General features: G+C 35.9%; 1 protein-coding gene across 3 annotated transcripts in view; it reads left to right on the forward strand.

Moving 5' to 3' along the window:
* LOC105492696 (enhancer of polycomb homolog 2) overlaps positions 1-25702 on the forward strand; it is a 142472-nt gene extending 116770 nt beyond the window's left edge. For 2 of the 3 annotated variants that reach the window (XM_011759929.3, XM_011759931.3), the window contains 9 exons: positions 213-345; positions 2498-2689; positions 7321-7410; positions 8992-9137; positions 9267-9610; positions 19480-19616; positions 21420-21579; positions 22495-22828; positions 24438-25702. In XM_011759929.3, the coding sequence (XP_011758231.1) occupies positions 213-345; positions 2498-2689; positions 7321-7410; positions 8992-9137; positions 9267-9610; positions 19480-19616; positions 21420-21579; positions 22495-22828; positions 24438-24510 (1609 nt within the window). In that variant the 3' untranslated portion in view covers positions 24511-25702. The remainder of the gene's footprint in view (positions 1-212; positions 346-2497; positions 2690-7320; positions 7411-8991; positions 9138-9266; positions 9611-19479; positions 19617-21419; positions 21580-22494; positions 22829-24437) is intronic. The other variant, XM_011759930.3, reaches the window with a different exon arrangement.
* The last annotated feature ends 1940 nt before the right edge of the window (positions 25703-27642 follow it).

Consider the following 27642-nt stretch of genomic DNA (forward strand, 5'->3'; position numbering starts at 1 on the left):
ATTTGTTTGCTGTGTACCTTAGGCATTTTTTCAGTTTTTTTGGTTTGTTTTGTTTTTACAAAATCCCTGTTTCTTTATTCCTGTAAATTTTATCTTTTAAAAGTAATTTGATTGTTAGCTCTTTTTGACTAGGTGACTTCCAATTAATTGAGGTATCACTTCTTTATTGTTAAACTAGGCAATGTTTTCTTATATGTTGTTACTTTTTCAAGATACCATTTGGGAGACTATGGTGGTGAAATCCTTAATGAAGTGAAAATCAATAGATCAGAAAAAGAGTTATATGCCACTCCAGCAACTCTTCATAATGGAAATCATCACAAAGTTCAAGAATGTAAAACTAAGGTGAATATTGTCTGGGAAGAAGCATGTATGGTAATGTTGATCAGATAATTATTGATTTCTGCTGTTGTCTTATATGGTTTGAGTAAGGAAAAAGTAATTAACATGACTTTAGTTCTTACCATGAGCCAAGCACTTTGCTAGGAGTATTTATATACATACTGATCAATTAATCCTCATAACAACCCTTAGAGGTAGTTGTTGCGTCTGTGTGATTTCTAGATAATAGCTAGTAGGTGGCAGATTCAAGGTTTGAATTCAGGTCAAATAGTCCGTCACTTTCAATATGCTATCTGCCTCCCTAGAGAATAAAGGTAATTAGAGTCTAGTTATTATCACTAGCCTTAGCAAACCTTGCATTGTAATGGAAGGAATCAAAACCTCAAATTAAAACTTTCTTCATTGAGACTATTGAAAATTCTTCTTATTGTCATCATCATTTCCAGAGCCAGCATTTATCAATTGTTATCTATCTTGAGTGACTTTGAGAAAGTCCTGTAATTTCTGGGTCACAGTTTCTTCCTAATAAAAGAGCCAGACTCAGTAGTTATTTTAGTCACTTGGACTAGATAACTATATTTATTCGGTCCTCACTTGGTACATTAATTAAAGTATTTAATTGGGAAATATGAAAACTAATAAAGCTTTTAATTTTAAGGAGCATAGATTTAAGTAAGAAACAGGTATTGACTGAAGCTTCTAGACAATAGAGCCTTACTCTGTAGCAAAATTTTTTAAATGACCTAGGGTGTTTGTGGAAAATTCATCTTTTAAAAATGTACACAGTTCTCATTTTTCATGGATTCATTCTTAAAGGTCAAGAAAGAGTGTGGAGCAGGAAGACTCCTTCATTCAGCTCATGTCAATTCAAACACTAAAGTTCTTTCTTATTAATCACAGGCATCTAGCCCACCATCCTGATTCTCTCTAAATCTCACTTGCCTCTATAGCCAAAAAAGTTATCAATGCAAATGTCATTTTGTAAGTTACTTTTAAAAATCCATTTTGTGTTAATCAGTGCTTTTCCTAGGTATGTGATTGTTAAGCATTGCAGTATGAAAATCTTAACCCATAATTACTGACAGAATCAGCCTTTATTAGATATTGATTCTCATTTTAGACTTCCTCTATGAATAAATACTCAGCCTTCCTAAATACTAACTTTAGGAATTTGGTTGCATCCATTGTTGTCCTACTCCATTACACATGGTTAACTATATTTACTTTGTCACGTATTCCACTTTAAAATGTGGGAAGTTTCTGAAAGTTGGGGCTTTGTTTTTGATGTAATAGTTATGCCCATTATATGAAAAATTTTATATCTCACTAAATATAATTTGCCTTTCAAACAATATTTTTATTGTGTGTACTGTTTTTGACCCTGAAGTAGTTAACATCTGGACTAGATGTGGAAAAGTATAAGTTTTGTAGTTTGTACCTTGGTGCTTGGAACAGTCTTTTCCAACTTTTAAAGTGGCAGATCCCTTTTTATTAAAAGGAATGCCAGTATGTTAAAACAGTAACAGAGCTGCTCTGTTGAGGGGAGGTAGGGGCACTACCCCTTCAGTGAGTGTCTTTGCCAGATGGCCTCTCAGGAACCTCCACAGAAGCCTGCGGGACTTCAGAACAGTTACTGTTCGGTTGCTGCAGTAATTATACATTCTAAAAAGTGAGGGGTTTTTTTTCCTAGTTAAGCTTATTTTTCTCAAAAGATTTACATCCATAGAACAGACATTTTAAAAAATTGGATCTAAGTGTAGAAATGACAATAAACTCATGATCCAGTTGAAGAAACTTAAAAATAAAAATAGTGATTAATTTTTATCAGTGCAGCAGATTTAAATAAAAATTGAATTTAAATACCTTTTAAATACTGGATTACATAATAGAGCAATCCAAAAAATTCCTCACATAGTTTAAAGTAGTAATAATAATGTAAAAAGCAAATTTAAATACCATAATTATTTTTCATCATAAGTTGCAGAAAGTAAAACATGTTTCAATTTATGAACACAGAATAATTTTTGCATATTAAAAATAATAAAATCACCTCCTGGGTAAAAATGTATGTTTTTCAAAGAGCAGTATAGTTTTTCATGATTTCTAAAATGATTTTTATTTCTTCCTTTTGGGGGAAAAATCGTCATGTAAACAGCACCCTCATCATTTGTCTTTGAAAGAAGAGGCTTCTGATGTGGTTCGTCAAAAGAAGAAGTACCCAAAGAAGCCTAAAGCAGAGGCTTTGATAACATCTCAGCAACCCACTCCAGAGACATTGCCTGTGATCAATAAGAGTGACATTAAGCAATATGACTTTCACAGCTCAGATGAAGATGAATTTCCACAGGTGCTTGTTTTAAAACTATTTTAAAGATATTTCCTGCTAGTATTTTATATTGTTATATTTTTAAAGCAATTGCTATCTTAGAGTTTTTATTCTTGCTTTGTTCCCCTAATGTATGTAGCATAAACATTTCCACATTATTTATGTAGCCACTGAAATGGTATTTACTCTGTATTATCTTTCATCAGTTGTATAGAATTTACTCTCTTGTGGAGCACATGGTTTTCATTTTTTCCATTTATAAAAATGAACTTAGATCTTTTCCCTCTGTATTTAAAATAGATTCTTAGTAATTGAATTACTAGTTACTAACCAAAAATTATCAGTATTTTAAGACAGTTAATACATAATTGTAAATATTGAAAATATCAACAATACTTTCCTTTTTACCACACTCCACCAGCATTGTGTTTTATAACTTTTAATGTAAATTTTGCTAATTTATTAGGTAATGGCTGTTTGATTCTAAAAAAGACTTAAAGGGACTGATTCAGATTTTAACTCTTTGATAAATATTGCAACAGCTTTATAGAAAAATGTGCGCAATTAAAAAATATTTATTTTTATAAGTGCTGTTTTTAAAATAAGACTTTTACTTTATATATTAAAAGATCCGGCCGGGCGCGGTGGCTCACGCCTGTAATCCTAGCACTTTGGTAGGCCCAGGCGGGCAGATCACAAGGTCAGGAGATGGAGACCATCCTGGCTAACACAGTGAAACCCCGTCTCTACTAAAAATACAAAAAATTAGCCAGGCATGGTGGCGGGTGCCTGTAGTCCCAGCTACTCAGGAGGCTGAGGTAGGAGAATGGCGTGCGCCCGGGAGGCAGAGCTTGCAGTGAGCTGAGATCGTGCTACTGTACTCCAATCTGGGCGACAGAGCAAGACTCTGTCTCAAAAAAACAAACAAACAAAAAGAAAGATCCATTTTTTCAAAAAATATTGTGTATCACCTGCTCTAGCAATACCATCTTTTTAAAAATAGCATAGGAAACTTAACAGAAAATACTGTAACAAAGACCTTGAACCTACTGCCAGCTTTATCATATTTTAACTTTTTGACTTGTTTGCTTTAAGGAAACTTTTTTTAAAAAACCAACATTATAGATATGTTTGAAAGCAGGACTGTTTATAAAACTCTTCATTGCTATAACCATTTAAAATCTGGAGTTTGCATAAAATGTGTCCCTTTTGGCTGGATTATACTAGTTTTACTCTTTTTTTTCACTGATTAGTTTTTCTACCCAGATAATATTCTGATAGTCATGAATAGTATCAAATGTGCAAAGATATGCTTAATTTTATTCCTTGAGGAGTGCTTAATGAACCCATATATTACTTTTGTCAGAGGATCATCTACTTTGACTCAGGCAGAGCTTTGAACAGCCATGGGACATTCATCAGATGACCAGTTTGAAGGAATGAGGGATATAGTGCCTTACAAAAGAGTAATTTTCAAGATAGAAAGTATAGGGAAGGGTTCTAGGCACAACATACTAGAGGGAACTCCTAGCAGTTTAGCATTGCTGGAGCACATAACATAGAAGAGGAAGAGGGGATGAAAGGCTTAATGCCTGCAGTAATACCCAGATGTCAGATAGCCTCTATCTACATTATACATAATGGGAAATTATTTAAAATGTTAAGTAAGAAAATGACATAGTTAGATAACTGTATGTAAAATAGGCTTTTATTGGTGGTACTAATGAGAGCCTAGAAAGTTTTGCTATATATTCCCAGCCCTTTAAGAATGATGCTGCAGCCGGGCGCGGTGGCTCACGCCTGTAATCCCAGCACTTTGGGAGGCCGAGATGGGCGGATCACGAGGTCAGGAGATCGAGACCATCCTGACTAACACGGTGAAACCCCGTCTCTACTAAAAATACAAAAATTAGCCGGGCGCGGTGGCGGGCACCTGTAGTCCCAGCCACACGGGAGGCTGAGGCAGGAGAATGGCGTGAACCCGGGAGGCGGAGCTTGCAGTGAGTGGAGATCGCGCCACTGCACTCCAGCCTGGGAGACAGAGGGAGACTCCATCTCAAAAAAATAAATAAATAAATAAATAAATAAATAAAAAAGAATGATGCTGCAGACTGGGCATTGTGGCTCACGCCTGTAATCCCAGCACTTTGGGAAGCCAAAGCAGGTGGATTGCTTGAGCCCAGGACTTGGAGACCAGCCTGGGCAACATGGTGAAACCCCATCTTTACCAAAAAAACAGAAACAAAAGTACAAAAATTAGCCAGGCGTGGTGACACATGACCGTAGTCTCAGCTACTCTCGGAGGCTGAGACGGGAGATGGATCGCTTGAGCCAGGGAGATGAAGGTTGCAGTGAGCCAAGGTTGCACCATTGTACTCCAGCCTTGGCAACAGAGCAAGACCCTGTTTCAAAAAAAAAAAAAAGAATGATACTGTAGGGTGCTATGACCTATAGAAACTTTTATTGGTGGAATTAGTACATGCAGCCTGAAAGTAGAGCTCAGTCAGCATAACTAGTCATGTTTCTCGTGCATTAAGGGATCTTCATTTCTGCTGCAAATTCTTGCATTGATTTATATAGTAAGTTCCCATACTCACATGAAAATTGCATTTTGAAACTTTTAGGTTGTTCTGATTGTTTATATTAGGTCTTAGACAATCCTCATTAATTTTATGGTATCCCCATATTACTAAAGAGTAAGTATTTACGTTTACCTATATTTGGGCATCATTCAGTGAGGCAGCTATTCAGACTGTACCTCTTATAAAATGAGGATTTTGTTGCTGACAAGATCATTAAAGTAATCATACTTTTTCTTTGTCTGATAAACCAAGAACAAGGAATAGGGAGCCTTAAGAGAACAAACATTTTAACCAGACTTATGTCACTGAATTGCAGCTGAACAGAACTAAAACCCTGCCTCTTCTTGATCGTGCTTCCGATTTTCCTAACATTAGCTTTGTCTTCCTATGCCTCAGACTTCTTTTGTCCCCTGGAATCTACCCCTAGGGAATGGTAGTTAGGAGGAAGGGGTGATAGATTTTATATACAGAATTTCTGAGACTTTGTGACACTTCCTGTGTATATTTTAGCATAGGTACATTATTTGCAAAGGAACCAAAGTGTAAAATTCACATTTGGGATTTCCTTTCAAATTTCAGGTTTGGGGCTTGGTTCCCCATGAAGAAGAATCAGCCCCAGCTCACTGTTTCTGTGTCTCCCCCATAGGGTTGGTGGAGGTATATTGGAACCTCAAACAAATACCTTTCTCCCCTGGATGACCCTGCTCAGTGGTAGTTACCACAGTTTGGAAATAGTATGGAGAAAACATTTTTCCTCTCAAAATAGGAAGAGAGGGATTTGTGAGGTTCAGAAATTTGCAAGTAAATATGGTTGAGCCAGCGTTTGTCAGAAAAAGAGATGTACTACAAAGTGAGAGTGCGAGACAACTGAAACTTAAGTACCAAAACTTTTTTAAAAATTTTAATCATTATGGGTGGAAATTTATCTAAAACATATTATTTCCCTGTCGTCGGTATATTTGTGTATTATTTAATCTGTTTTTATGACATTTATAAAGTGTGCTCTGATAGGTCAGTGCTACTGCCCTAGAAGCCCACTCAGTTACCTAGGGATATTTGGCCTGATATGACATGGCCTGGGCAGAGTGCTTTCTAATATGTAACAGATTTCTGAAAGTCTTTATTCTTTTCCTATAGCGTTGTGGGCTTATCTCTTTTATAACCAATCTGCTTACTTTAGCAAGTCTTCTTTTCTCTTCTTATTTTCTACTTCTGATCTGCTAAGTTTAAAAAGTGATTTTTAAGGCCGGGCGAGGTGGCTCAAGCCTGTAATCCCAGCACTTTGGGAGGCCGAGACGGGCGGATCACGAGGTCAGGAGATCGAGACCATCCTGGCTAACACGGTGAAACCCCATCTCTACTAAAAAATACAAAAAAAGTAGCCGGGTGAGGTGGCGGGCCCCTGTAGTCCCAGCTACTCGGGAGGCTGAGGCAGGAGAATGGCATAAACCTGGGAGGCGGAGCTTGCAGTGAGCTGAGATCCGGCCACTGCACCCCAGCCTGGGCGGCAGAGCAAGACTCCATCTCAAAAAAAAAAAGGGATTTTTAAAAAGTGAGTGGGGAGATACAAGATTTTCCTTTGAATAAAACCTGACCTTTATGGCCTTTGAGGTTTTTTCGTTGTGGTGATTTTTTGGCTATTTATAAGCTGTTTTTGTGTCCTAGTTTTTGGCTTTATTACAGAGAGATAAAGTTATTGGATAAAAACACTTACCTATAGGTGAAGTATAACTGTCATTAAATATTTATAGCCACATACATTATTTATAAAATATAATGGGATGTATAAAAACTATATTAATTCTAAGTCTTAGCACTTCATGTTTAGAAGCAATTAAGCATTGCCAATGCCGTGTATACTTAACCTGAAAGAACTAATCCATTAAAAAGAAGGATTTTTAACCATAGAAAATTTTTGCTAGTCATTTAATGTTTTGGGGGAATTCAGTACCTACGATATGTAATATAGAAGCGATTTACTGTTTGTGATCAGATTTAAATTTTAGAGCATTATAAACATTGATCTATTGACTTTTGATAACTCCTAAATGGAATTCCTCTTTTGTCTAGGTATTGTCCCCAGTATCAGAACCGGAAGAAGAAAATGATCCTGATGGTCCCTGTGCTTTCAGAAGGCGGGCAGGATGCCAGTATTATGCTGTAAGAACTTTTGTGTGTGTGTGTGGTGTTTTTGTGAACTGGAATTAACAGGTAACCCGTGTCAAGATGACTTAGTCTTGATCTAAAAATGGGAAATGCATCAATTTTTTTTGTGTAATATCCTTTATGTGAATACTGGTAAAAAATGCTAAAAGGTACTGAGTCCTTTCAAAGGGCATCGGAATCTTCTTCTTGGAAATTGATAATTCCTCACATTTTAGAAATTTAGTTTCATTTTGGGCACTAATTATAGCTTCAGCAGTTGTAAAAATTATTCAGTGTGTCATTACTAGAATTAAGTAAACCCAGAATTTGTAAGTTGGTTCTAGAACCTTTGATGGCTACTAGGTGTTTATTGAAATTTATTGTTATGCAAGCCCATCTTGTGCATACATACCAGTAGGTATCAAACAAAATAATAATTTTTAAACTTCCATAATGGCAGTGTTTTGTCTAATAATTGTATTCATAACTTTTTGACACACCTAGAAGTTGCTTTATGCTATGAAGTCGCATTATATCACTCTCCAAGGTTCTCGGATGAGGTATAATGTAGCATTGTGAGGATGGCTTTGACTTTCTTATATGGCTTGTGGAGATCATTTATCTTGCTATGTAATGGTAAACATACACTGACAACTATTTTAGGGTGTGTAAATTTAGGAGAGGTGGAGATTTGTTTACTAATTATGCTGATGAGAGAAGGGAAAATTCTTAATGAAAGGGGACAGACATAGCATGATAAAATGATGAAGGGAATGGGAAGGCAGGGAACAGGCTGTTTCTTTCTTTCTTTCTTTCTATTTATTTATTTATTTATTTATTTATTTATTTATTTATTTATTTTAGAGACAGGGTATTGCTCTGTCACCAAGGCTGAAGTGCAGTGATGCAATCATACAGTTCACCGTAACTTCAAACTCCTGGGCTCGAGTAGTCCTCCCACCTCAGCTTCCTGGGATTACAGGCACATACCACCACATGCTGCTAATTTTTGTAATTTTTGTAGAGATAGGATCTTGCTACATTGCCCAGGCTGGTCTTGAACTCCTGGTCTCTAGTGATCCTCCTGTCTTGGCCTCATAAAGTGCTAGAATTACAGGCATGAGCCACTGCATCCCGCTTGGATATGTGTTTCTTAAAAGTAAAGAGGAAGCTTCAGTTTGACCCTTTAAGAGTTTGAAATGCAATTTTTAGTCCAAAAAATTTTGTTTCTGGTTTCTCAGTAGGAAGCCTACAAATTACAATGTAATTTCACCATCTCTACTTTGTACACATACGTTAAAAGCTGCATTTTTTTTTAAAAGATACATTCCTTTTTAAGTATAATGGACCCTAAGTGAATTTATCTTTAGAAACTAAATTCAGTTTGGGTAATCTTGGTGAGTGAACTTTTGATTCAGTTTTGTAAAATTTAACCTGATTAATAGTCAGTGAAGCCCGATTTTTACAGTTTTATGTCTAGATTTTAATTGTTCTGCTAATGTTGCAGTTACTTCATGTTTATCATGATCTAACCTGTCTTCATTTCAAATTTACTCCATGAGTTTTTTGGGTTTTTTTTTTTTTCTTTCTTTGCAGCCTCGTTTGGACCAAGCTAACCATTCATGTGAAAATTCAGAACTGGCAGATTTGGATAAGTTGAGGTATAGGCATTGCCTTACAACACTTACAGTCCCAAGAAGATGTATAGGATTTGCAAGGAGGCGAATTGGCAGAGGTGGAAGGTGAAGTATTTGTTTTCACTTTTGGTATTTGTTTTTTGGTTTTTGGTTTTTGTTTGCTATCTGGAACAGAAGACAAAGAAAAAATGTTCAGCTGTCTTAGTTAATGTTTGGTTTTATTTTGCTTTTCAGGGTCATAATGGACCGAATATCCACAGAACATGACCCAGTCCTAAAACAGATAGACCCTGAAATGCTGAATAGTTTTTCAAGCTCTTCCCAAACTATAGACTTTTCTTCTAATTTCTCTCGGACCAATGCTTCCAGTAAACATTGTGAAAATAGACTGTCCCTTTCTGAAATATTAAGCAATATCAGATCATGTCGACTACAGTGTTTCCAGCCAAGGCTACTAAATTTACAGGACAGTGATAGTGAAGAATGTACCTCAAGAAAACCAGGGCAGACTGTGAACAATAAAAGAGTTTCTGCAGCATCTGTAGCTTTATTGAACACCAGCAAGAATGGCATATCAGGTAAGCTGTTGCTGTGTTAAAAGTATATCCTGCTATTCTTTTTTACTTAATTTTATTGGGAAAGGAATTTTATCTTAACCTACTGCATTTTTTTCCCCAACCTAAGAAACAAAATTGTACTGTTCTGCCTCACATTTTAACCAAATTGTCCTAACTAGTACTGTAAAACCACTGACATCTATTTCGGGTGTATTCCTGGTGTGGTAAATGTAGGCAGAATGCATACAGACTTCCCTACAAAGCACACTGCTTATAAGCTGCCACCAGATAATCACAGCGCAGTACTATCTACTGCTTATGTTAAAGGTAATTTTCATTTTGGTGCGTAATCTTTGATTAAATGTAACCATTACTCCTTGAGAGTACCTTTGAAAACTCTTTCTGGAAAATGATTTTTAGGAGACTCCCTGTGAATAATTTTTTTTTTTTTTTTTTTTTTTTTTTAGATGGAGTCTCGCTGTATCGCCCAGTCTGGAGTGCAGTGGCGTGATCTCAGCTCACTGCAACCTCTGCCTCCTGGGTTCAAGCGATTCTCCTGTCTCAGCCTCCCAAATAGCTGGGACTACAGGAACATACCACCATGCCCAGCTAATTTTTGTATTTTTAGTAGAGACAGGGTTTCGCCGTGTTGGCCGGGCTGGTCTCGAAATCCTGACCTCAGGTGATCCACCTGCCTCAGCCTCCCAAAGTGCTAGGATTATAGGCATGAGCCATTGTGCCAAGCCCCTATGAATAATAATTTTTGTCCGATAGCTTACCTCTAGTTAAATCAGGAAGTTTTTTCATTTTTAAGAGATGTATTCAAATTAATGTAATATTTTTATGACATGTACATTGTAAATAATGTATAATATCTGGAGAATCTAAGGTACAATTTTGATTTGTTTTCTTCTGTGGTCTGTTTTATCACATGTATGCAAGTATGTATAATTTATAAATATCTTTATAATGTATACGTTGTATATATGCATTGTATCCCAAGACTAACATAGAGACTTACACTGTTGATACCTTTTTTTTTTTGTATTTCTAAATTACTTCCTGGATGATACATTCTAGGATGTGAAATTATCATATTTAAACTTCCTTACAGTGATCATGAATCACTTTAGCTTGATTGGTCTCAATAATGTTCAGTCTCTTTTAGCTACTGAACTGCCTCTTTTCCAACTTGACTTGTACAGTGATTTGTTTAAAGGTTATAATGAAATATTGGATTTGTTTGAATGATTAGAAATTGGCATATCATTTATCCAAATTAGTTGGTTAATTTTCTCCTAAACGAACTTAAGTAAGGAAAATGGCCTCCCATTATATAAAGTTCATGAGTCTGTGAAGTTGAAAGAGTGCTTGAAGCTGAAATGGATAAATGTGTAATACAATTTGAGGCTGCAGGATTATTAGAAATCTAAAGATAGTAGAAAGTTGACAAGTATTAAATCAGATCTTTTTTCAGCCAGCTCTAAGACAAAGTTCCAGTTTATTTAGCTAAATGGAATTCCTGTACTAAACATTCTCAAAATAATTTTTCTTAAAAAGAGAGTTTAAAACACACCATATAGAGGCATTTATAATTACATTTGACCGTAGGCTGATTGTTTTCTCTGCTGATGTATACCACATTAAAAAGTGATTTTAATGTCTTCCTTCTCAGCGTGAACATTGTCAGATATTTTCAGCTTCGTACTATACATTCCAGATTAACTCTAGATTTAACTTGACTTTTTTCCAGAAAGTATATATGTGTTGTATATATTGTTTTTTTTGGTTGTTTTTTTTTTTTTTTTTTTTTTTGAGACAGAGTCTCGCTCTGCCGCCCAGGCTGGAGTGCAGTGGCCAGATCTCAGCTCACTGCAAACTCCGCCTCCCGGGTTCAGGCCATTCTCCTGACTCAGCCTCCCGAGTAGCTGGGACTACAGGCGCCCGCCACCTTGCGCTGCTAGTTTTTTTTGTATTTTTTAGTAGAGATGGGGTTTCACCGTTTTAGCCAGGTCTCGATCTCCTGACCTCGTGATCCGCCCGTCTCGGCCTCCCAAAGTGCTGGGATTACAGGCTTGAGCCACTGCACCCAGCCTGTATATATTGTTATATCATCAATACGACATATGTATTGGTCCAAAATATAAGTTAATACGACTTAAATAGTTCCATTATAATCACCTCTATAATCCTATGACACTACCATACAACATAAAATAAGCATTTAAACTGTTACGTTAGGCGTGCATGTACTTCTCAGGGAATTTAAGTCACAAGTTGGCTATGTTAACATCATAGACAACAAGATTTTTTTGTATTTTTATCTTTACATTACCATTAGAAAAAAAATAATCTTTTTGGTCTGTGTGATTTTTCCTATCTGAAATTTTTTAATACCCTCAACACAGTACCATTTCTTTCCTTAAAAAATTTTAAGACTTAAGCAGCAACTAAGGTACATTAGAATTCAGTGTTTTGAAATCATATCTGTCTTATTTAGTAATTTATTCCTAGAGTAAAAGATTTTGTTTGAACTCATTCTTCTTGACTGTGACTCCTCTAGTCACTGGGACCACAAGGTTTTTTGTTTTCAACAGATGTATTTTGTTTTAAAATAATAGGCATGGCAATACAAATACATAATGAAAAAAGTTTTTTAACAGCATTTAAAAAAATAATTGAAAACTTATAATTTAATGATTTGTATCAGTTATATTCATTATATAGATTTGTTAGTTCTGGTTAGATAATAATTTTAAGTGAATTCAGTTACAATTCCATGAATACAGATAGGAATTTCCTCATCTACCTAAATGGAAGGATGAGGGAGTTTTAGAAAACTATATTTTTACTTTTGATGGATGTATCCTCATGTATTTAAGGATACAGCAAAAGAATGGGATCCTCATGTGTTTGGTTTTTTTAATCTATGTGTCTTGAACACTTTTTCCTTCTGCTTGTTCTTAGTGGGCTTGGTCGTGAGAGCACAGTTGTTTTTAAGAGTAACAAGACAAAAAATAAGGGACCAAGACTAACACTGGATTGTACTTTTCCCTGGCAGAGAGTAACACTGAACTAAACAGATTATTAGTACTAAATTGTCCATTTCACAGCTGGGAAATCCCAGCAAATGAGTTTAATCAGAAATAGAAACATAATGCACTTTATTTATATCACAAGTTCCTTAGTTCTTAAACAAAAATTAAAAAGAGGGCTGCATCTTATGTGGAATTAAGGGCTAGTGGCAAATAATTTTCTCTTAAATGTTGTTAATAGCCCTGATTAATGTTTTCCAAGTCATAGCCCATGTGTCCAAAATATATTCTAGGCCATGCACAGTGAATCATGCCTGTAATCCCAGCACTTTGGGAGGCTGAGGCAGGTGGATCACTTGAGGCCAGGAGTTCAAGACCAGGCTGGGCAATGTGGCAAAACCCAGTTTCTACTAAAAATACAAAAGTTAGGTGGGTGTGGTGGCACGTGCCTCTAGTCCCAGCTGAGGGGGGAAGATCTCTTGAACCCAGGAAGTAGAGGCTGCAGTGAGCCAAGATCTTGCCGTTGCACTCCAGCCTGGGTGACAAAGTAAGACCCTGACTCAAAAAAATAAATAAATATATATATATTTGCATATGTATGCAAAAATTGCATATATGTGTGTGTGTGTTATCTTTTATATACTTAAAGGAAAATTGAAAACTGTATCCTAGGTATTAGAACCAAAACTAAAGACTTCATTTGAAAGCAGAGATGTGTTTCATTAACCTTTAAGTAAAATAAAGGTATATCCTCTTAATTGAAAAACACTTCTCAAAGAAAAAAAGCAGGATAAAGAATAGATTGATTGTGGTGAACATGACAATTGAATAACCAAGAGAAATTAATTTCATACATCATTTAGTGTCTCTTATATGGGAAACACTGGGTTAAGTGTTTAAAAGTTGCAGTTTTACAAGACAATCCTTACCTTCAAGGAACTTAATTAATAGCACATGCAAATTGTAATGTGTACATGAAGAATGTAATTTCTTCACATAAACAGGGGATAATCCTTTGAAACTACAGTATTATTCTTTGAGATGATGTTCTTAAATCCAGAACTCAAGAAAATACATTTTGTATCTAAAAGTGCTTTGCTTTTTCAGATTTGAAAGGACAGATTAATTTACATTTAGTTTTAGTTTTCACTAATGCATGGTTGCAAATTAACATGATACTTTTTTCTTATCTTACCTGTCATAATATACAGAATAGATACCAGCAGCCTTTTTGACAACTTTAAATATCTTAATATTACCAATTTCTAAAATCATTGTTTGTAAAGTTTTCCAAGAGAAATTCCTGATTTTTAATTTCTTCAGTTTCTCTTCCCATTCATTCTTAAATCGTCATAAATGTGTGCAAGTATGATAGTTTTAGGATTGGTATAATGTGATTTAGCATCTAGCTAAGGATTAGGGTTGCTTCCAGAGGTGAGAAATGGATTCAGACCTAAGGGATTAAAATATTTTAGTTAAACTATAAAAGGAAATAACAAAGTTTCAATTGTAAATATTTGGCTTGGGTTTCAGAAGTTTAAATGGATTTTTAGTCTTTTTTCATTATCCTCACATCTATTTGTTCTCCATTCCCCAACGCCCCTCACCTTTCCACTCCCCACCCACAAAAACTCAGTTTATTGGTTAGTTTGCCTTTCACTGTAAGAGTTACATTTGTAAGATGTATACAGTCCTGGAAAGGTAATGTCAACCCTCCTGGATATGTTTGTCAGCAGAGTAGCTCCAGTGGTTTATATGAACTTTCATTTGACTTCCCACTCTAACCCAGAAGATTTGATGTAAGATCCCTCTCTCTACCCTTTAATCCTGCCCCAGATCTGTCCTTTAAAACAAAAATTGCATATAGTCAGAATATCTTTGATAAAGCATATACCAAAACTCTTGTAATACTGGATATAGTGACTCACCTCTGTAATCTCAGCACTTTGTGAGGACAAAGTGGGAGGATGGCTTGAGGCCAGGAGTTTGAGACCAGCCTGGGCAACATAGCAAGACCCTGTCTCCCCTTTTTTTTTTTTTGAGACGAGTGTTGTTCTCTCGCCCACACTGGAGTGCAATGGCATGATTCTGGCTCACTGCAATCTTCGCCTCCCAGGCAAAGCAGTTTTCGTGCATCAGCCTCCCAAGTAGCTGGAATTATAGGCACGAGCCACCACGCCGAGCTAATTTTTTTATTTTTAGCAGAGATGGGGTTTCACCATGTTGCCCAGGCTAGTCTTGAACTCATGACCTCAGGTGATCCACCCGCCTCGGCCTCCCAAAGTGCTGGGATTACAGGCGTGAGCCACTGCACCCAGGCAAAGACCCTGTCTCTTAAAAAAGAAAAAAAGAAAACTTGTAACAAAGACTGACCTGGTAGATGAAAAAATACTAGATAATGTATTCTTTTTGACTTTTAAATAATCTTTACTACCAAATTAGGTATTCTTCATTAAGCCGTGAAAATTTAGTCGAGGCTAGTATTTGAAAAATTCATGGCTTCCCAAGAATCCATCTTAGGCCAGTTTAAGAAACACTGCATTAAAAGTTAAGAGATGATGAAAAAACAAAGGCACAAGCACAAAAATCCTGTGTTCCTACTCTGTTGTGGGATGATCATCCAGAAGATCCAGAGTGTATTTCTGTTTAGATTGTTCTTTTCATTTGTCAACAAAAATAATACAGAGTTAACAAAGATTTCCCATATACTCAAGAATACCTCTGGGCACAAGCTTAAGAAGCAGGGACCTAAAGCTTTATAATCATTGTGTTAGTGTAAAATCTGTGGAGGTACACAGAGTATGTTTTTAGTTGATCACTAAGAAGTCACCTTAGGCAGAGCACCATACAGGAACTCATTTCATGAGGGATGGCTGGGACCTTTGAAAACAAAGTCTGCTTTCCAAGGATGGTGACAGATACCTAAGAAAAGGCATATGGATTTATCTGAGGAATAAAAGTAGACTGGTAATTACAAGATAGGTAATGAATCAGATTTGTAGAAGATAGCCAGAAAGGTGAGGGGCTTTCGTGAAAAACAGACTGTTCTGTATACAATATATCTAGAAATACAAGTATGTTACTAATGTCCTGAATTACATATTTGGGTATATAAAAGGGAAAATCATATAACAAGTATGCCGAATGTGTTATAGAGAATGTGTTACCCAGGAAGTTTTGCAAAACATTTTACTTAGGGAAAGGAATACTTCTCATCTATCTGGAGTATTGAAATACTCCTGCCTTCACAAAACAATCAGATTTATGGTTACTTTTAAATTGATAAGATTTGTGGGCATGTGATGGGATAGATTTATGACCAGCATGAATTTCACTTTTAAGCTAGCAACTTAAGATCAGCTAGTGAAAAAACTGGGCTTGGCCCTAAGCAAGAGAAGCAGAGAATCTCAATTTCCCTTTTGTACATTCCCACTTGCCCTTGGTGCCACCATCACCTCACCCAAAGCTGGGTCCCTGGTCCCTGTCTTGTATCTTATTCTGAAACAGATTTGTTCACTCTATAACTATTACTTATTTCTGATGTACTTTAATGTGTGCCTCTTGGTAATCCAGAGCAATGTAAGAAATATCTTCTGGATGTATTTCAGTAACTTATGAAAGAAAAAATAATTAGTAGAGAAAGTGCTTTCAGTCAAATTTCTCCTGCCCCCCCCCCACCTACCAGTAAGTAAACCCTGAGAACCCTGAGAATTGCAATTCAATATTGTGTCCATGCTATTAAAACTGTGCATTTCATACCACTTTTCCTCCACCCCAAAATAATAAAGGAGTTAGAAAGGATATTTTGTATATGTTCCAATTTTGTGTCATTGATTACTCTTGGCGATTTTTGTCTAAAGTTTTGAAGTAATAATAAATAGTGCTCTAGAAAATTCTGAATGAGGAAGATCAGCTTGTTGCAAGCACAGAATACCTTGCTTAATAATAAAGAGCTAGATGCCAAGAATGGATATAACATACTGAGATTCAGGTGAGGGGGAAAAGAAAAAAATGAATGTAATTTTTTAAAGCATATACATATAGAATTAAATTTGTGTCAGTGATTCTCAACCAGAAATGGGATCAGAAATGAGAATTTTAGTATCAAAGTCCACCTAGGTTTAAAAAGGTTAAGAAACACTGACCATTAGTCTGAATAATTTGGATTGCGACTAGGTTCGGATTTTCTGAGTTTCCTATGAGGAGAAAAGAATAAGGTTCCTGAGCAAATTAATGGTCTCAAGAAGACAGGACAGTAAATGCGGACACCCAAAAAAAACAGCTAGTTTTATCTGTTTCCCTTTTTAATATGTACACAAATGATCATGTGTTCATAAAAGCAGGTAGAACACAGCTAGTTGGCAATATTTTATCTATGATTTACCAACCCAAAAAATATTTTTGTTGTTGTTAAGAAGTAGCAATTTGGGTTGGTCACAGTGGCTCATGCCTGTAATTCCAGCACTTTGGGAGACTGAGGCAGGCAGATCACTTGCGGCCATGAATTGGAGGCCAGCCTGGGCAACATAATGAGACCCTGGGTATACAAAAAATTTTAAAAATTAGCCAGGTGTGATGCCATGCACCTGTAGTTCCAACTACTCACTACTCAGGAGGCTGAGGCGGGAGGATCACTTGAACCCAGGAGTTCAAGGCTGCAGTGAGCTATGATTGTACCACTGCACTCCAGCCTGGGCAATAGAGCAAGACTCTGCCTCCAAAAAACAGGAATTTGTTCTTTCTACTAATTTAGATATATACTTTATTCTGAATTAGTAAGATTTTATCAGCTGACTTAAACGATTATAGAAAGAAGAAAAAATTCTCATTCTTGCTGCTTTCTCAATTTTGAAATAGCCACTGAAAGTATATATTCTTATTTGGCTTATTCCTCACTTAATGTTAATCATTGTGCCTCTCACCTTTTCACCAGAGCGTAAAGCTCAACTCTGGACACACTTGACACTGGACTTAAGGACTGTTGTAATAATACCAGATTCCAAGTCCATTTCTTTTGAATTGGTGAACTGTACACATAGGACTTAAACAGATTTATTTGGGTTTAATTTAAGATTTTTCTTTCTGTCTTTGTATCTAATAAACTATTTTTCATCTCTTTCCCCAAGGTTTTCAAACAGCTGGAAATTCATGAATACTTCACATTTTCATTTGAGGTTGAAGATTATAAATTTAGAATTTAAAAAAATTTTTTTCATTTAAAAATAGAACACTTGCAGTGAATTTAACATGTGCAAAGAAAGACATTTGATTTTGTTGGTAATTCAGTAAGATAACTAATGTGTACTTCAAAAATACAGGTAATTTAAAAATTTTAGAGTGAGCACTGTAATAGCCCCAAGGTTTTGAATCTTTTAAAAATAACATTGCTATCTAAGAACTGTTTTCCCCTTCTAGTCCAAGACAAATTTTAATGATAATATTGTGGAATAGAAATGAGAGTATATCCAAAGCTTTGTTCATTTCTGGGGCATAACTCCTTTTTCATAGAAAATAGACTGTACTAGGCATAACTTGTTATATGTCTAATTTACCATAAATATTTTTTTAAATTATTTATGCGTGATCCTACTCAACAGAAAACTTGGGAGAGTTAAGTAAGCTAGATTGAGGCTATAGTTGCCAGTCTAAACTCCTTTAGGTCATATTGATTAGATCACTCAATTACATGTAAAGGTTGATTCATTAATTGGTATTTCTTATGTCTGTCTTTTCTTTCCAACTACATTCCAGGACTTTGTAACAGAGATCCTCTTCTTATTTTCCCCTGTATTCACTGTAACTCTTAGTGCAGCATTCTGCATTATAGTAGATAGTAAATATTTGTTGATTGAAATAATTGGGAGAAAGGAAAGTGAGCAGTTAAAAAATAGAGCAAAATTACTCTAAAGTACATTTCTTCTCATGTCATTTAATTTTTCTTGACTCTAATATTGTACTGACTTCCATGGAAATGTCTTTGTGTTCTCTAAATCAATTTATCAATCATCTGCTGAAATATCAACGAATGAAATTTTGTTGACATTTCTTTGAGAAAAATGGTTTCTGTAACTTAGCTGATTTTTTCAAAAAACGCAGCTAGTTGGCAATATTTTATCTATGATCTACCAACCCAAAAGTATTTTTGTTGTTGTTAAAAACAACAAAATATTTTGTTTTCATTTGAAACACACTTTTAACATAGTTGGTCACAATAGAATTTATTACATCTGAGGATACATATTATCTTCAGTTTTCTGAATACTTGTCTGATTTCTAGCCCATATTTTTATAGATGGATTTACTTTAGACATTGAATCTGTTGTCTTAAATTATAGTTTATGGTTATGTTAGATGAATGTTGCTCTCTACTTTGATTTGTAATCAGAGAATAAAATATTTTCACTTCAATATTATATGAAACCAGCAGTAAAAATCATTGACAGTCTTGCAGATGGTCCTACTTTCTTATTAAGGCTATAACTTAGTGATTATTTTATTACTATTAACATGAATAAATCAAAGTTTTTCTCATTACTTGCTCGTCATAATGTAGAGAATTAAGAGTGGTCTCAAAGATGTTAAGTCTGAATAAATGGTAAAATATTCATGTTAGAACTATATTATTCAACAAAAACTACATTTAGGCACTTTTCTTAGCATGTGATGGAGATCACAGATACAAGCATACGCCACACTTGATGAAAGATTTGCCATTTTCATTAGATTATTTTCTGATAATCCATGTTGTAGTTTGTTATTGCTTTCATCTTAATTGTGGAGTAAATTTATATTCTGCTTATGTTATTAAAAATCTTTTAAAACGTACTCATTTCCAAAATTCATGTTGTTTACCAGTAACAGGGGGTATCACGGAAGAGCAGTTTCAGACACATCAGCAGCAGTTAGTTCAGATGCAAAGGCAGCAACTTGCCCAGCTTCAGCAGAAACAGCAATCTCAGCATTCCTCGCAACAGACACATCCAAAAGCACAGGTAAACTGCTCTTTTTGTCATAGTTATGTCTGTTTCTTTCATCAGTATGTAGTTTTATTCCATTTTAGTCAAGTCAGATACCAAGAAGATAATCTTGGTTTTGCCACTCTTGATTTGGGGGCTCTAACCTGAATTTCTTTTCAGTTAATGTACGTAATTTTAAGTGACTAGCTTATAAACTAGTCTCTTAATACTTTGAGAAGAGTTCTGGAGCCAGATACGGTATTTTAAATTTTTTGAAGGGTTGTTAAGAATTTATAGAAGTAATTATATATGCAGTTGTAAGAATCATTCTCCACCTCTACTCCCCCAAAGAAGATTTTTTTGAAAGATATAACTTTCCTAACCACTTCCTAAACTATGTGTTTAAGTGCCATGTGGATGTGCTTCATAAGCTGGGCAGTAATTCAGTTGAATTGTGCAATATATTAACAGCATAATGCCTTGCCATTGTGAATCACATTTTCCTGTTGAAGAAAATTGCAGCCAGGCACGGTGGCTCACGCCTGTAATCCCAGCACTTTGGGCAGCTGAGGCAGGCAGATCACTTGAGGTCGGAAGTTCGAGATCAGCCTGGCCAACATGGCAAAACCCTGTCTCTACTAAAAATACAAAAATTAACTGGGCATGGTGGTACATACCTGTAAGCCCAGCTGCTTGGGAGACTGGAGCATGAGAATCACTTGAACTCTGAAGGGGAAGTTTCAGTGAGCTAAATCGCGCCACTGCACTCCAGCCTGGGTGATGGAGTCAGACTGTGTCTCAAAAAAATTAATAAATAAATAAATAAAAGTTTTTAAAAATGAAGAAGAAAATTGCCACTAAGGGAAGTTGTTTGTAGACACCACTAAATAAAGATGCTAGAGATAAGAATAAAAATACTTCATAAAACCATAATTGCCAGAAGGAACCAGCCTTGCCAACACCTTGATTTTAACCCCATAAGCTTCATTGTGGACTTCTGGCCTACAGAACTATATGATGATAAATTTCTATTTTAAGCCACTAAAAACAAAACTAAGAAATCTTATTTCAAATTTGAACCACCTGAAAAACATAAACCTTGCATTTTAGGTCTTAAATTTTATTGCTCTATAATTCTAAAACCACTTGTAAAGTAGTAACTGAGATTTACTCAATCTTGGTTATATTTTGTGAGCTCGCAGGCTAGAATCTGCCCGTTGTGGTTCAGCCCATTCTCAAAGGGTCAGTACACTGACTTTAAAGATCCTGACTCCAGTAACATGAGTATCTCAGTGACTTTGGAACCCAACACTCCTGTGACATCCAGGTGTATCTGGGACTTGCTCAAGGACTAGGGCTGTAGGACTTAGTAACCAGTTTTATACAGAATGAAGGAGGAATGGCTATTTAAACTTTTCTGAGTCTCTTGGTTAACCAGCCTAAAGTAGTTTCAGCCTGTTTCAGGGTTAGGCCAAGATAGGTTTTCACGTTGTGACAAAAATATCTATTAATTATATCTTTGATTTCATTTTATCCAAGTATCTAGTTTGTCAAGCATTTTTAAAAGCATTCATTAATATTTACTGGAAAAATTAATAGAACATTAAAGCCTTGGGTTATTTAATCTCTAGTTCTTTCTCAGAAATAAATCCCCAGTTTTTGTTCACTTCCCTGCTTCATTTACCAAAAATCGTCTATGGAATCCTAGATCTCTTAATCTAAACACTTATAATTGTTCAAGGTTAGAAAGGCAACAGCCTCTTGGGTTTGCCCCATCCCTTAATATGTTCATAAAATTACATCTAAAAATTAGAGAATTTAACTTTGTTCATTCTATAGGGCTCAAGCACCTCTGACTGTATGTCTAAAACACTTGACTCAGCAAGCGCCCACTTTGCTGCATCTGCAGTGGTCAGTGCACCTGTTCCAAGTCGCAGTGAGGTAGCCAAGGAACAGAACACTGGCCACAACAACATAAACGGTGTTGTCCAGCCTTCAGGTACAGCTGGGGTTTCACATGGTACCTACTTTCTTGAAGTTGTAACTCAGTAATTGGGAGTATGGTTTTTGTTTTTTTATCCAAGGAGAAAATGTGTATAAGAAGTCAATCAGGACTCTTTAGGATTTCTTTGGAAAGATAGGGAGAAATAGCTAGATGTTTCTAGAATTCACATAGAATCTACTCCTTGTTTTCTCCCTCATCCATTGAATACATAACCTGTGTAACACTCTACCCTTCCTGGTTTCATTCACATACTGTCAGTTGCCTCACATCTTAGGAAATCTGTTGAGCTAACCATCCCCATTGAATCATCCATGCATTGATAAAAAGGTGAAATATAACCCAGGACAGTAATAAACTGGAAATTCGGTTTGCCTTCCCACTCTTACATACCACTCATAGGCATACTTCCTCTGGCTCCGCCTCTTTAGATAGAGTATTGCCATGAAACCCTGTCTGCTTCTTAGTACCTTGAGTCCGCAAAAACTTGCTATTCCTATCATCCTTCAGCTACCTCTCAGACCCTAGGATTTTCCACTTGCTTTTATATATACTCATGAGCCTGATTGTCCATTTTTACTAATATTCATGCATGTGTGCATTCTTAGGGAAACCTAACTGTCATTTCCATCTGTCCTGTTATACTTAACTCCACAGTTGCCAGATATAGGCGGCAGGATACTTTGCAAAGCTCTTTTTTGTAGACCAGTAGAAAGAGGATGTTTTGGGGGTTGTAGCAGATTAGTACATTCTACTTAGTGATCAGAATCTCCCTTTGGAGAGATCGGTGTGTGAAAAGTTAACTTGGCATTCAATTCAAATACAAATATTTGTATTTATTTTTATTAAACTTCTAAAAATAGTTTTATTGATGTCTCATGATACTAATTGAATGACTTTTTTCTTTTTCAGGAACCTCTAAAACATTATACTCCACCAATATGGCTTTATCATCTAGCCCAGGGATTTCAGCTGTACAACTTGTAAGGACAGTTGGCCACACCACTACAAACCACTTAATCCCAGCATTGTGCACAAGCAGTCCTCAGACACTTCCCATGAACAATTCCTGCCTGACAAATGCAGTGCACCTCAATAATGTCAGTGTTGTTTCTCCAGTCAATGTGCATATCAATACACGGACTTCAGCACCATCGCCAACAGCCTTAAAACTTGCCACAGTTGCTGCCAGTATGGACAGAGTGCCAAAGGTTACTCCCAGCAGTGCCATCAGCAGCATAGCAAGGTGTGTGTGTGTGTTTCAGTGATGAGAACCCTTTGTGCTGGCTGTCCTGTGGGAAGAAAAAGACTTTTTTTTACACTGCTCAAGCAATAGGTGTTTATTGACAGACTTGATTTTCAATAGATACTGAAGATCTGTATAAAATTCTGTGACTTAGTTATTTGTTTAAGGTGCCTAGTAGGATGCTTAAATGCCAACCTAGTAGGATTATTAGAGAAAGGGAGAGTAGTAGTAGAGAGAGAGAAAGGAAAAGAAAGAAAAGGACATCAAATTGTTAAACACATCACAGTCTATGTTAGAAGCTTCAGTTACTTTTCCCCCCTCCCCCCCACCCCACCCCCAAGATGGAGTCTCGCTCTCTTGCCCAGGCTGGAGTGCAGTGGCGCAGTCTCGGCTCACAGCAAGCTCCGCCTACCGGGTTCAAGCAATTCTCCTGCCTCAGTCTCCCAAGTAGCTGGGACTACAGGCACTTGCCACCACACCTGGCTAATTTTTGTATTTTTAGTAGAGATGGGGTTTCACTATGTTGGCCAGGATGGTCTCGATCTCCTGACGTGTTGATCCACCCGCCTCAGCCTTCCAAAGTGCTGGGATTACAGGCGTGAAGTTACTCTTGTCTGGTGTTTTATAGTTTAGGCAGTCTGGAAGATGAGAGTTGTTATGATTAACTCCGTGCCAGAGTTTAGGTTTCACATCCAAATTTGTGTTTTCTTTAGCATCATACACAAAGGGAAAGTAAATTACTTTATGTATATTAAAAATGAGAATATTCTAGGATTAATGTACATCCATAATATATTTTAGAATGTTTTTATATTTCTGTCTATGACACTAATACAAGGAGAACAGTGAATCAGAAAAAAATTGATTTGCATAGGTTAATACATGATCTTAAGCCTATAGAATTAAACTCTAGTGGAAAATAATTTCCGTAATACTGTGCTCCTAATGATTATTCTTTTTGAGTGTCATATGCTTCATCTCTCAGAAAAAAAAAGGAAAACTTGGTTTGTCCTGTGATACATATTTCATAAGTAATTTCTCATTGGCTTCTACTGAAATGTTATGTTAAATTATTATCTTTCCTAAGTAAATAGCTATAATAAGGCCGGGCGCAGTGGCTCAAGCCTGTAATCCCAGCACTTTGGGAGGCCGAGACGGGCGGATCACGAGGTCAGGAGATCGACACCATCCTGGCTAATACAGTGAAACCCCGTCTCTACTAAAAAAATACAAAAAAACTAGCTGGGCGAGGTGGCGGGCGCCTGTAGTCCCAGCTACTCGGGAGGCTGAGGCAGGAGAATGGCGTAAACCCGGGAGGCGGAGCTTGCAGTGAGCTGAGATCCGGCCACTGCACTCAAGCGGGCGACAGAGTGACACTCCGTCTCAAAAAAAAAAAAAATAGCTATAATAAAAAAAATTAGGAATTATTGGAATTTCTGAGCTGAAGAAAAATTTTTCTCATTCCTTTCTAGAAATCGTAAAAATGGGAATTGTTCTTGTGAAGTCATGTTTAGTTGTAGTTACATAACAATGTTTTTGTAAATACTAAGTGGTAGCATCAGTGTTCTAGAGAGTATTAATGTTTATTTTATTCTTTGCTTTATCATAGAGAGAACCACGAACCAGAAAGATTGGGCTTAAATGGAATAGCAGAGACAACAGTAGCTATGGAAGTGACATAACCTAAACCATGTGGCTCTGACCTGTGCTGACGGTGTGCAGTCATTCATATTCCAGCTGAATGCAAAAGGCATCACTCTGTGGATCACAGAGTGTAACAATGGACCTAAATGGACTATAGTATATTGGATGTTAAATCCATATATGATGTATATTTTGTAAAATTGGGAAAATCACTACCTTGTAAAATAGTTTATTTGTATCATCAATATTATTTCTGTTACTTGAATAGTAGATATTCATCATCATGCTTTTGCACTTGAATTTGCAACTGAATGGATTTTAAAAAATAATTCTTTAATGGGATCATGAGCATGAAATGGGATCCTGCATCACTTGTTTTAACTATTTATTTTGCCATGTTTACATTTTGTATCTTGTAAAAATAAATCCAACTTTGTGTCTAAAAAGTTAAAGATTCATAGCTAGGAAATGAAATTCTTGTAATTTTTTTCTAAAGGAACTGTAAAGTTTTCACTTGGTTCATTTTGTTTCACAATTTGACTAGATGGACTTTTTGGTAAATACTTTAGTGGCATTTCACTGTCAAATATGAAGTTCAAGGCAAAATAGTATTTTCTATTACTGTGCAGGGGAAAGGGATGGATCGATACATGCAAATTTAATGTAGTAACTCACTTTTCCATGTATTTTGAATGTATATTTCTATTTATAATACCAATTTATAAAAAATAATTACACAAAAAATGGAATAGGAAAAATTATGCATCTAGCACATTTAAACTGTGCAGATATGAAAATTTTTCGAGGATTACATTTTATCTGAAGGCTGCATATTTTAACTGGCTTTAAAACTGTAACACACCACATAAAAGATACTTTACCAGGTATGTATTGCATTATATCATTGCAATAATTATTGGAAGTCTAGATATCGAGCCATCCCAGGTGTTGGGAGGGGGGAGGGTTGTGGCAAGATTGTCTTTTCAATTTTGGAGAGTTTTCCTGTGGCTACAAGGCAAGTAACGGGTTGGAAAAAGTCTGACTGTAAGCGTTGGACACCTTCATAGTGTAGTGTTTTAGTGACTTTTTTTATACGGTTCTTGTAAATTAGATACGTGTAGTGGTGTTTCAGAATGTTTGTTTATGCACTAGTTCAGACAACTTTCCCTGTTACTTGTTCTTGATAAGTGAAAACTGCAGGGAAATAAAAAATACATATCAAAACATGGACATGCTGCATATGTGTTTATTTCACAATGTGCACACAGTATAAGTGAAAATTTAAGGGAGATGATAGCACTTAACAGCACTTTTCATGTTCACATGCTTTCCAAGCATTAATGAAAAGAACTATAGGAAGCTCATCTGTGGGCTCTATTGGGTTTCCGATAATCCAATATAAACTACCTTTGATATGAAAGTTCGTAAGATATTTTACAGAATGTAAGTAATTTGCAGTATCGCAGTCATTGAAATGTCATAAGTGAGCCTCATTTTATAAATAAAAGTTTAGAGTAGAATTATATTGCAAGGGGGTTTTGTCAAGTAAGTACTGGGAAATGTAAATATTTTTAATGAATACAATTAAAACCATTTCAAACTTACATAATTTTATACTTTACATTTTTTATATCTGCAGTCCTGAAAGTTGTAAATTGATATGTCAGTTGAATTAATGGGCCAAGATTTCTGGTGAAAGTGGTTTTTATTCAGGTCCTAAATGTGTAAAGCAATTTATGGTCAAAACCATAGAAAAAATATTAATTTTGTCTTGGTTGTGGCCTGATAGGATCCATGCTCGTTTCTGCCATACTACCTCTGGAGTTACTCATTGCTGATTATATAAAGGAAATAATTTTGGTTTGATATGTATCATGACTGTGTTCATTCTGCTTATAGTTGGATGTATCTCCTTGCTATTAAGAACTTAAAACAACTTTAGTGCCAATTGCAGAGAAAGCTTTTTTCCCCATTTTACTGAAGTAAAGCATGAAGTGAATTTGCCTTATGTGATATATATGTTATAAATAAGTAAAACAAAAGAACTATCCATTTGTACGGTTTCTGGAGGTGGTGGCAAATCCAGAACTTATAAGACTGATGACCAGTTGATTTGTTCCTTTTGAAGTAAAATAGAAACATAAGCCTTCCTTATTTTGTTGGTTGTAACTGTTTCATGGATGGCATTTCAGTTACGTACATATACATTTTCCATTGTTTTTCAAAAACTCAAGTGACAAATATTTGTTTTCACTTTATTAAACTGAAGAATAGTCTATTTCTGCACTGGACAGCACTGCTTTCTTAGGAAATTAGTGTCCTCGGAGTCCAGTAAGCTTTCAGAATCCTTGGAGAATGTGTTTCTTTGGAATGGGTGGAGGTGGGTAAGTTTTTAAAAAAATAACAAAACAGGTAACTCTCACATGGTAGGATATTCTTAATTCAGCATAGATAAGAACATTTTTAATTGTATTTTTCTTATTTCTCTACCTTCATAAAGAGAGCACACCCCCTTCCTTTCCCAATAATTTAAGGTCATTTTTATGATGTAGCTCTAAGTATATTTGAGGATTTGTTTCCTTTTGCAAAAGACCAAGGGAAAAACTAAAAAATTTATAGGGCACATTTTAAAACTATATACATAACACATATACACACGTATATTCTGGCTTTTTAAAAAATAGGAATGTATTTGCAACTGTGCTAGGTGTTTTATTACTAAGGTTGTTTTAAGGGTGAAGTGGGAGAACAAGGAGGACCAACATTTCAGAAACTTCCCTAGTATATACTGCTGTATTTGAGTATGATGCTACACTTTTCAACAAATTTTGTTGATCAATGATATACTTGTGACAGAAGTGTTTTGTTGTTTCTTAACTGACTTGGCAAACTTCCAAATTTTAAAAGGTAAGGATATCTCAAGGGATTCTGAATATTATATCCTGTAAGATAAGCGATGTTTTTCATTGCTGACAGCAGCATCATAATAGCTAACATCATGGGGCATGTAGTGTTCTCTCTTAATGACTTATTCATTTACTCCTGACAATCCTGTTTAGTAATATTATTTTTGCCATTTTAAAGATCAGGAAGATGAAGTTTAGAGAAGTTAGGTAACTTACTCTATGTCACATAGCTGTTAAGTTACTGAGGAGTTACACTTGGAGTCC

Source organism: Macaca nemestrina, chromosome 11, assembly GCF_043159975.1.
Source record: "Macaca nemestrina isolate mMacNem1 chromosome 11, mMacNem.hap1, whole genome shotgun sequence".
Classification (NCBI taxonomy): domain Eukaryota; kingdom Metazoa; phylum Chordata; class Mammalia; order Primates; family Cercopithecidae; genus Macaca; species Macaca nemestrina.